The sequence below is a fragment of the Procambarus clarkii genome, chromosome 23 (genome assembly GCF_040958095.1).
Source record: "Procambarus clarkii isolate CNS0578487 chromosome 23, FALCON_Pclarkii_2.0, whole genome shotgun sequence".
NCBI lineage: Eukaryota > Metazoa > Arthropoda > Malacostraca > Decapoda > Cambaridae > Procambarus > Procambarus clarkii.
This window is the reverse complement of record NC_091172.1, coordinates 34,115,140-34,125,782: the sequence shown is the minus strand read 5'-3', so window position 1 is coordinate 34,125,782 and position 10,643 is coordinate 34,115,140. Positions and strand designations below refer to the sequence as shown.

General features: G+C 57.5%; 1 protein-coding gene across 9 annotated transcripts in view; it reads left to right on the top strand.

Annotated features, from left to right (window-relative positions):
* The first annotated feature begins 956 nt into the window (after nt 1-956).
* The window catches only part of Dlg5 (Discs large 5), a 365,892-nt gene continuing 356,205 nt past the window's right edge, over nt 957-10,643 (top strand). For 4 of the 9 annotated variants that reach the window (XM_069330155.1, XM_069330153.1, XM_069330152.1 and 1 more), the window contains exon 1: nt 1,256-2,559. In XM_069330155.1, coding sequence (XP_069186256.1) covers nt 1,452-2,559 — 1,108 coding nt within the window. In that variant the 5' untranslated portion in view covers nt 1,256-1,451. Of the gene's footprint in view, nt 1,219-1,254; nt 2,560-10,643 lie in introns of those variants that run through there. The other 5 variants (XM_069330162.1, XM_069330157.1, XM_069330151.1 and 2 more) reach the window with 3 other exon arrangements.

Here is a 10,643-nt window from a genome sequence, read left to right as displayed (position 1 = left end):
CCATCCTGGATGGGCGCGGCGGGGCGGGGCTGCAGGGGCGGGCCGAGGAGACGCAGATCATCGAGAAGAGTCAGAGCTGGAGTGGCGACAGGCTGCTCGACTGTGCCACCGACTCTGGTTCGAGTCGAGGGGGTACGAATAATAGTAGCCGAGCGGGCAGTGGCAGCCGCACCGGCAGTCGTACCGGCACCAGTAGCCGCTCCTCTCGCGAGCGTGCCCAGGCAGGCGGCCCCGCCAGCCTGCCTGCCAGCAGCCGTGCAGGTAGCCGGGCGGGAAGCCGAGCGGGAAGCCGGGCGGGTAGCGACCGTGGTGACTCCACCCCCAGCAGTGTCTACGACCACCCTGTCGACCAGTCGCCCCGACTGTCCACCCAGACCGACGCCGACGGGTACGAGAACGTGGAGCTGCCGTCGCCGCAGCGGGACAGCGGCGACAACAGCAGCAGCGAGCAAGGCAGCTCCAGCCGGCAACACGGGTCCCGGCTGAGCGTGAAGAGCAGCGGCCGAAGGTCCCGCCGGCCCAGTCCTCGGCGCCAGGGGCTCCTCACCAAGGCCTCTCAGGAGTCCACGGACAGTAGCCGGGCTGCCCGGGGCAGTGTCAGGGGCACCGTCCCCAGCATTTCTCTCAGCACCTCCAGTCCCTGTCCCGCCTCCAAAAGCCTCTGTCAACCGCTTCTCCTTCGCGAAAATCCCGTCGGTCACCGAACAGGTCTCCCAGCCGGCCTCCGAGCCGATCGCCCAGCCGGTCAGACAGCCGGAGGAGAGACAGCCGCAGGAGCAGCCGGTCTCCCAGCAGGGGTCCAGACGGGTCGCCGGCGCGGGCACCGAGCCGGTCACCGGTGAGGATGCCCAGCAGACAGTCGCCTGGTGACCCATGGACGCGCATGGTGCCCCCTCAGGACCCTGCGCAGGTGCGCTACAACGGCGAGGCACAAGCAGGCGTCCGGCCCCAGAAGCATGTCTTACGAGGAAGGGAGAGTGTCTGGTGGGGCCCGCAGCCCGCAGCCGCCCCTCTGGAAGGCCCGCTCCTGGCAGCAGTACAGTGTGGGACACAGCACGCCGCAGAGTGAGCGCGCTCGCCAGCTGGCCAAGAGTCGGTCGTGGCAGCAGCAGCAGACGACCATCCTGGGGCACTCGGCCGACGCCGCCATGGGCCGCCCACGACACCACCACATCACCCGGCAGGAGGCCGTCCAGGCACACCCGACCGCCGCCATGGGTAAGAGCCGCTCCTGGCAGCAGAGCCACGAGGCTGACCCTGTGCCCGGTCCCCTCCCACGCACCTACACTGTGTCGGAGCGGAGGGGGCGGCGCTCCTCCATACGTCTGGCGCCCCCCTCGCCTCCGCGCCCCAGCCCGCCTTCCTACTCTCAATCCCCTGCCAGATCCCCGTTAGCTGCCCTGCCACCCCAGCCTCACCCCTCACCCAACACACACACGACCATACACGACATGCAAGCTCACCTCCAACACCGCCACCAGCAGCCACCAGTCCGCACCCAGGCGAGCGTGGCCACCTACACCACGCCCGGCACCGCCACGCCGCACCTCACAGACTATGTCGAGCTCCGCAACTACGAGGCCATGGAGCGGCAGCAGCAGCAGCAGCAAGAGTATGTGGACCTCAGACAGTACCGTGCCGACCAGATTCGTGCTGATCAGCTTCGTGCCGATCAGATCCGTGCCGAGCAGATCCGAGCCGAGCAGATCCGCGCCGAGCAGATCAGAGCCGCTCGCGACCCTGTCTGGCGAGAGCGATATCATACACCATCAACATTTTCTCAACTCAAGCAGTTACAACAGCAACAGCTGCAACAACAACAGCTACAACAACAACAGTTACAACAACATTTGCATCAACAACATTTGCAGCAACAGCATTTACAGCAGCAACAGTTACAGCAACAACAGTATCAAAAACAGCAGTTGCAACAGCAGCAAGCACAACAGTTCATGCGGCAAAAGCAACAACAAAGGCCACTACAGCATCAGAAGTCGATAATGCAACAGACTGGCTACGATTCTGGTCAGTTTGGGTCTCCTTCGCAACTGGACGGAGAATATGCATCGCTTCAAGAGGTGCGGGAAGCCATGATGAGGAACACTTCCGTTCGGAACGGTAAGCTGCGAGAAGGCTCGGTGAGAGACGGTACGGTGCGCTACCGCTTGTCCACAGCTGCCCAGGCCAAGCAGCAGCAACAGCAGCCTCACAATCACAACTCTCACGCGGGACCGGTGAAGTCATCCTCGCTCATGACCTCCCAAGAGCTGCTCAACACTCTCAAGAGGCAGCTGGCGCTCTCCTCGCCCACCCGCACTACCCGAAGCAAGAGCCTGGAAGCTGGGCGGGCAGCGGCGGCCCTCGGGGGTGAGGGTGGGCGTGATGATGGGGGAGGCAGAGAGGTGTCTGACGAGGGGCTCGCCGACAGCCTTTCCCCTGCCCTCCTGGCCCTGGTGGCAGAAAAGCGGGCGCGCCTGAAGCGGTCGACGGGCGCCTTCTCAGGTAGCGGCGGGGGACGCGTGGCAGTGTTGCGGCAGGTCACCGCGCCACCAGCGAGATGTACAGTAGACTCCACCCTTCACAACGCCGCTGCCGGACACCTGCTGCCCTCACCCACACTGCCTCACTCACCTGCATGTACACACCACACTCACATGCTACACGCCACACTAACACACTTCACCAACCTTTTTTAGATGTTTTTTCACTCGATGGATAGTTCATATTGAAGTAGTCTTAGATATGTAATTAGCCTCACCTCCCCCCCCCCTCTCAAAAAATTCTCACGTTTACAACTATTTTTTATGTCAGTTTGGCAGTATTAGTAACGTTCCCTATCAGTAAAGTAATAGTTTTCAGTCCTATTTTCAAATAATTAATAATAATGTGTACCTATTCCATTCACTCCCTTCCCACATCCCACGTGACCTTGAAAATGTCGGAACATACCCACCTGTTGCTCCCTCAAAGGCTTCGCCCTCTGGTCCGTATCTACGCCCCCATGTGATGCCTGCCCTAAGATATATGTAGTTGGTGGTTATATGCAATATAAAATGTAAATTAATTTAAATTCCGAGTATATAAATAATTTAAGCCATTAATTGGTCGCAGTTTTTGTGTTGGCAGCCTTTGAGTTTGAATACATTGCCTTAGGACATTTGTTCGTTTTCAAGTTTAAATTTTCTCCGGCCACAATAGTGCTGAGAGCCCGCCCAGCTAAAACGTCAGGCGTGACTGGCTTGTTTGTTAACCGACGTTAATTGTATATTTTATATATAAATCGAGAACAACGTTTTCTTGAGAGAGGCTCGAGTGTGCAAGCGCATACTTTGTTTTTCTCTAGGATACTCTATATTAGTATTGATAATATTCCTCGTGTTTGTTGCTTGCTAAGGATTGGTTACCGTTCACCTTTAGAGCCTGGTGTGCGGCGGTAAAGTCACCCTCACACTCTGAGGTTACGCAAGTCACCTTGAGCACCAGGATAAAGAGATTCAGTTAACAGAACATTAAAAGTTTTTGAAAGGATGAGAACGACTAAACATGTGGAGTTAAAAATGTATGCAACCAGATAAAAAGTTATACCATATGCATCGTACCAATAACATTTAACTTGTTAATGTATGAATGGTCAGATAAATACATGAACGTATAAATAGTTTATAGTAAATTTGGTATCGTGTTGTGTGTTCGAGGCGTCCTAATACTCTGTTGATAACATTACGTCATGCTTGCCAGCTGCCATGGACCATTTAGATTCATTAATTTTTTTACCATAGTTGTTAAGAGCGAATTTTTACCGTTAGCTTTGTGATCGTTTCTTATTTTTGAGATATGACAGATGAGGTCATGCGATGGCTCGTGCAGTCTGGTAAATGTCATTTTCCATTGTGTATGACATTGAACTACATCCGTATATCCTTAGTCACGTGTGCTTTTTGATCTCACCATCCACTTCTTGTCCCGAACCTCGTCCCCCCCCCAGTGTCCCGAACCTCGTCCCCCCCCCTAGTGTCCCGAACCTCGTCCCCCCCCCCCAGTGTCCCGAACCTCGTCCCCCCCCCTAGTGTCCCGAACCTCGTCCCCCCTAGTGTCCCGAACCTCGTCCCCCCCCCCAGTGTCCCGAACCTCGTCCCCCCCCTAGTGTCCCGAACCTCGTCCCCCCCCCCTAGTGTCCCGAACCTCGTCCCCCCCCTAGTGTCCCGAACCTCGTCCCTCCCCCTAGTGTCCCGAACCTCGTCCCCCCCCTAGTGTCCCGAACCTCGTCCCTCCCCCTAGTGTCCCGAACCTCGCCCCCCCCCCTAGTGTCCCGAACCTCGTCCCCCCCCCCTAGTGTCCCGAACCTCGTCCCCCCCCTAGTGTCCCGAACCTCGTCCCTCCCCCTAGTGTCCCGAACCTCGCCCCCCCCCCTAGTGTCCCGAACCTCGTCCCCCCCCCCTAGTGTCCCGAACCTCGTCCCCCCCCTAGTGTCCCGAACCTCGTCCCCCCCCCCAGTGTCCCGAACCTCGTCCCCCCCCCAGTGTCCCGAACCTCGTCCCTCCCCCTAGTGTCCCGAACCTCGCCCCCCCCCCTAGTGTCCCGAACCTCGTCCCCCCCCCCTAGTGTCCCGAACCTCGTCCCCCCCCTAGTGTCCCGAACCTCGTCCCCCCCCCCAGTGTCCCGAACCTCGTCCCCCCCCCCAGTGTCCCGAACCTCGTCCCCCCCCCTAGTGTCCCGAACCTCGTCCCCCCCCTAGTGTCCCGAACCTCGTCCCCCCCCCCCAGTGTCCCGAACCTCGTCCCCCCCCCCTAGTGTCCCGAACCTCGCCCCCCCCCCTAGTGTCCCGAACCTCGTCCCCCCCCCTAGTGTCCCGAACCTCGTCCCCCCCCTAGTGTCCCGAACCTCGTCCCCCCCCCCAGTGTCCCGAACCTCGTCCCCTCCCCCTAGTGTCCCGAACCTCGCCCCCCCCCCTAGTGTCCCGAACCTCGTCCCCCCCCCCTAGTGTCCCGAACCTCGTCCCCCCCCTAGTGTCCCGAACCTCGTCCCCCCCCCCAGTGTCCCGAACCTCGTCCCCCCCCCCTAGTGTCCCGAACCTCGTCCCCCCCCTAGTGTCCCGAACCTCGTCCCCCCCCCCAGTGTCCCGAACCTCGTCCCCCCCCCCCTAGTGTCCCGAACCTCGTCCCCCCCCTAGTGTCCCGAACCTCGTCCCCCCCCCCAGTGTCCCGAACCTCGTCCCCCCCCCTAGTGTCCCGAACATCGTCGCCCCCCCTAGTGTCCCGAACCTCGTCCCCCCCCCCAGTGTCCCGAACCTCGTCCCCCCCCCTAGTGTCCCGAACCTCGTCGCCCCCCCTAGTGTCCCGAACCTCGTCCCCCCCCCTAGTGTCCCGAACCTCGTCCCCCCCCTAGTGTCCCGAACCTCGTCCCCCCCCTAGTGTCCCGAACCTCGTCCCCCCCCCTAGTGTCCCGAACCTCGTCCCCCCCCCTAGTGTCCCGAACCTCGTCCCCCCCCTAGTGTCCCGAACCTCGTCCCCCCCCCCAGTGTCCCGAACCTCGTCCCCCCCCCTAGTGTCCCGAACCTCGTCGCCCCCCCTAGTGTCCCGAACCTCGTCCCCCCCCCTAGTGTCCCGAACCTCGTCCCCCCTAGTGTCCCGAACCTCGTCCCCCCCCTAGTGTCCCGAACCTCGTCCCCCCCCCCTAGTGTCCCGAACCTCGTCCCCCCCCCCCTAGTGTCCCGAACCTCGTCCCCCCTAGTGTCCCGAACCTCGTCCCCCCCCCTAGTGTCCCGAACCTCGTCCCCCCCCCTAGTGTCCCGAACATCGTCGCCCCCCCTAGTGTCCCGAACCTCGTCCCCCCCCCTAGTGTCCCGAACCTCGTCCCCCCCCTAGTGTCCCGAACCTCGTCCCCCCCCCTAGTGTCCCGAACCTCGTCCCCCCCCTAGTGTCCCGAACCTCGTCCCCCCCCCTAGTGTCCCGAACCTCGTCCCCCCCCTAGTGTCCCGAACCTCGTCGCCCCCCCCTAGTGTCCCGAACCTCATCCACCCTCCCCTAGTGTCCCGAACCTCGTCCCCCCCTAGTGTCCCGAACCTCGTCCCCCCCCCCCTAGTGTCCCGAACCTCGTCCCCCCCCTAGTGTCCCGAACCTCGTCCCCCCCCCCTAGTGTCCCGAACCTCGTCGCCCCCCCCTAGTGTCCCGAACCTCATCCACCCTCCCCTAGTGTCCCGAACCTCGTCCCCCCCTAGTGTCCCGAACCTCGTCCCCCCCTAGTGTCCCGAACCTCGTCGCCCCCCCCTAGTGTCCCGAACCTCATCCACCCTCCCCTAGTGTCCCGAACCTCGTCCCCCCCCTAGTGTCCCGAACCTCGTCCCCCCCCCCCTAGTGTCCCGAACCTCGTCCCCCCCCTAGTGTCCCGAACCTCGTCCCCCCCCCTAGTGTCCCGAACCTCGTCGCCCCCCCCTAGTGTCCCGAACCTCATCCACCCTCCCCTAGTGTCCCGAACCTCGTCCCCCCCTAGTGTCCCGAACCTCGTCCCCCCCCCCTAGTGTCCCGAACCTCGTCCCCCCCCTAGTGTCCCGAACCTCGTCCCCCCCCCTAGTGTCCCGAACCTCGTCCCCCCCCCCCTAGTGTCCCGAACCTCGTCCCCCCCCCTAGTGTCCCGAACCTCGTCGCCCCCCCCTAGTGTCCCGAACCTCATCCACCCTCCCCTAGTGTCCCGAACCTCGTCCCCCCCTAGTGTCCCGAACCTCGTCCCCCCTCCTAGTGTCCCGAACCTCGTCGCCCCCCCCTAGTGTCCCGAACCTCATCCACCCTCCCCTAGTGTCCCGAACCTCGTCCCCCCCTAGTGTCCCGAACCTCGTCCCCCCCCTAGTGTCCCGAACCTCGTCCCCCCCCCTAGTGTCCCGAACCTCGTCCCCCCCCCCCTAGTGTCCCGAACCTCGTCCCCCCCCTAGTGTCCCGAACCTCGTCCCGCCCCCCTAGTGTCCCGAACCTCGTCCCCCCCCCTAGTGTCCCGAACATCGTCCCGCCCCCCTAGTGTCCCGAACCTCGCCCCCCCCCTCCTAGTGTCCCGAACCTCGTCCCCCCCCTAGTGTCCCGAACCTCGTCCCCCCCCCCCCTAGTGTCCCGAACCTCGTCCCCCCCCCCTAGTGTCCCGAACCTCGTCCCCCCCCCCTAGTGTCCCGAACCTCGTCCCCCCCCCCTAGTGTCCCGAACCTCGTCCCGCCCCCCTAGTGTCCCGAACCTCGTCCCCCCCCCCTAGTGTCCCGAACCTCGTCCCGCCCCCCTAGTGTCCCGAACCTCGTCCCCCCCCCTAGTGTCCCGAACCTCGTCCCGCCCCCCTAGTGTCCCGAACCTCGCCCCCCCCCCTCCTAGTGTCCCGAACCTCGTCCCCCCCCCTCCTAGTGTCCCGACCTTCGTCCCCCTCTTCGCCCGAGCCTCATTCCCCTTTTTCCCGGCTGACCGCCCCCTTGCCCCGAGCTGTGTCGACCTGTGGGTTGAGTACGCCGCCGTGTTAGCACGTGACAGGCCATCTCCCCTCTCTTGGCTCTTCGTGAACCAGCTGCAGCAGTCGTGGGCGCCCCGGAGACCAGGTGGAGCCTCGTATGAACACTCCTTCAAGTGGATCTTGATACCCCCCTCCTCCTAACACCTCCCCTCCCCCCCCCCCCTCTCCTCCAGAAAAAGTGCATAAGCCTTACGAGAAGTCGAGGGCAGCAGGTTTCGCCAGCTGCGGTGTTTATTACCACATGTTTGTCTTTTGCCAGTGTTGGTGTTTATCATTCTTTCAGTGTTTTTGTTTTGTTTCTCACTTTGGTTTTGCCCCCCTCCCTTCCTCCTGCCAGTACTTGAGCTGTAAAGAGACGATATTACTGTACATTTCTTGGTGTGGCTTGTGTAACCCGAGTGATGACCGCGAGTGTGTGTGTGTAGCCCTCAGCTCACTCTTCAACCCGCGCTCACTCTTCAACCCGCGCTCACTCTTGCAGTCATTGTTCACACGCTCGTGACCATCACCCGCCACTTGGCACTCTATCATAAATCTTCATGTTGTTGTATACGCCAATGTTGACCAGTGTCATCCCTCTCCATGCACTCAGCTGAGACCATCCCAGTAAATGTCCTTACTATGGTTATGCTCATATATATATATATATATATATATATATATATATATATATATATATATATATATATATATATATATATATATATATATATATATAATAATAATTATTCAGGTATTTAAACCAACATGAATGATTTCCTGAATGTTGAATCATTGATTAATGATTTGTATTGTATTATTTATCACTTGTCCATGTAGTGAAGTGTGTGTACTGATAAGGCTAACATAATGTACAATTATATACACACAGGATGCTCTTCGTCATCAAGGTAGGTCAATGTGCTTTCTTTATTATAACTAGTCTCTCTTAAGTAATTTTAATTGGCGACAGAAGATTTTTAACATTGACAAAAAAATGTTAGCAATATTACAAGAATATTATACTGTACTCTGAGGTTTTGATGAGAAACTTGAAGTGTCGTATTGGTGTTCCTGGTGGCATGTGTGTTGTGCGGTTGTGATCAAACACTAATTAGTGTGTTTCACACAAGAAGCGAGGCTGTACGATGTGAATGATCGTTGGTCTCGTGTGAGGCTCTCGGTGTAACCAATTGCTCGAGTGTCCTCTTTCAGAGCTCTTCTCTTGGTGTGACGCATCATTTTATAACGCTAAGATAAAGCCACATATTTGTAATCCCCGGATATATTATATGTAATTGTATGAATTGCATGTAGGAGCATCTGAAGATGATTGTAATGGAACCTATGCATGATGAGGATTGTAGTGGTGAATTATAGTGCACGGTTGGTGCTTGCAAGACCCTGTCAAAGGTGGAGGTGCCTGGGTGCAGGAACGCCCGTAATATAGCTGGGTGTGGAGTTACCCGTGAGAGGCGGCGGACACCTGTCGCTCTCCTACCTCGGCCCTCCCCCTCCCTCCCTCCCTCCTTCGTGCAGGAGGGTCAACAGATGGTGGTTGTGTACTGTTGCCTCATCACTGTGACAGTACACCCGAGGTACTCTCAAGATATTGCCAGCTTCCCGCCACCTCGCGCAGCCACCTTCCTCAACAAGGTACCGTCACCACTACCAAGTATTCTGCATGTTCTCGCTCCTATCTCAACCCAGGTTTGTTTCAGTTTTTGTCTATGCATACTGGATAATTGAGCTTCACACTCATATTCCAGAACGTTTTTGTCGACATTAAGAACTGGCGCGTTGGCAAACGTTCAGGTGTGGGTGTGTACTTACCTAGTTGTAGTTACCTAGTTGTACTTGCAGGGGTTGAGCTCTGGCTCTTTAGTCCCACCTCTCAACGGTCAATAAACTGTCAGTCAACAAATGTACAGGTTCCTGAGCCTACTGGGCTCTATCATATCTACACTTGAAGCTGTGTATGGAGTCAGCCTCCACCATATCACTTCCTAATGCATTCTATTATTCATTCATCACACATTCCAGTGTGTGTGTGTGTGTGTGTGTGCGCGCACGCACTCGCACACACACACACACACACACACGCGCACGCACGCACTCACACACACCGACCGTTGACGATGATGGAGTGGGGCTTGCAGTAAATCCCTTAATAGCGTCTCTGAATTTTTAACTTGAAGACTAATATATGCATACCGGAGTTTTGGCAGCCTTCCTGTGGCCAGGGTGGGCAGGCCAAGTTAAAGGTTTGTGTATATAATCTGGTCTTTTCTTTATCTTAATAAACTTGACTACAAAAATGACAAAATCGATTCTCGTGGTTAAAGTTTGAGATTGAATGAGGCTTGCAGTGGGGGCTGGTGTTTGAGCGTTATTGTTGTTGTTATAGATTCAGCTTTTGGGAACCTGATGTTTACGTAGCATTAGGTGGCAGGGGGAGGAGTGGGAGGTGCGGAACTGGGCAACCAAGAATGTGATTCTCTACTTCGCTGCTCGTAAATCACGAGACACTAATCCATTTTGTGGGTCTGGAGAAACATTATACGAGCTACACTGAGAATTCTTTTGACGGATCACGGTCCACGCTCTCGAGACCCTCATGGGATCACCACCACCACCCACACGGAGTCCTTCATGATAGGAAAGTATTAGTGTTTCTCTGAAACATGCATGGCGTGCTTGTGTTATGCTGCTCAAACAAGGTCTTCGTCGCACTGTCCATACTCCACTCATCCTCATGTCATTCTTCTTTACTTCCCCTTTTATGTTGTGGTGTTATGGATAACTAATGTAAATAGTAAATGTTCAGCCTCTTGATACGAAAGGCCGCATATTACTCAGTGATGTGTCGTGTCTATTAATGCTGAACCGTTCGTCTGGGGACACCAAGTAATGGCATAATGAATTGCTATGGTGATTATCACCAGCCATCACACTCCCCACTTGTATTACCACCACTCCACACAGCCCCCTCTGCCCTGCCCATCACCGTCCTCACCACTCACACCAAGCTCCCCACCTTCCATTGCTTAAGAGTTCCTTCATATTACACTACCCCTTTTCCAACAATTTTTGACCACCTGGCTTTCTCCCCTTACTCTCTCTCTCACTCCCCCTCTCTCCTCCCTCCCCCTCTCTCCTCCCTCCCCTCTCTCCTCCCTCCCCCT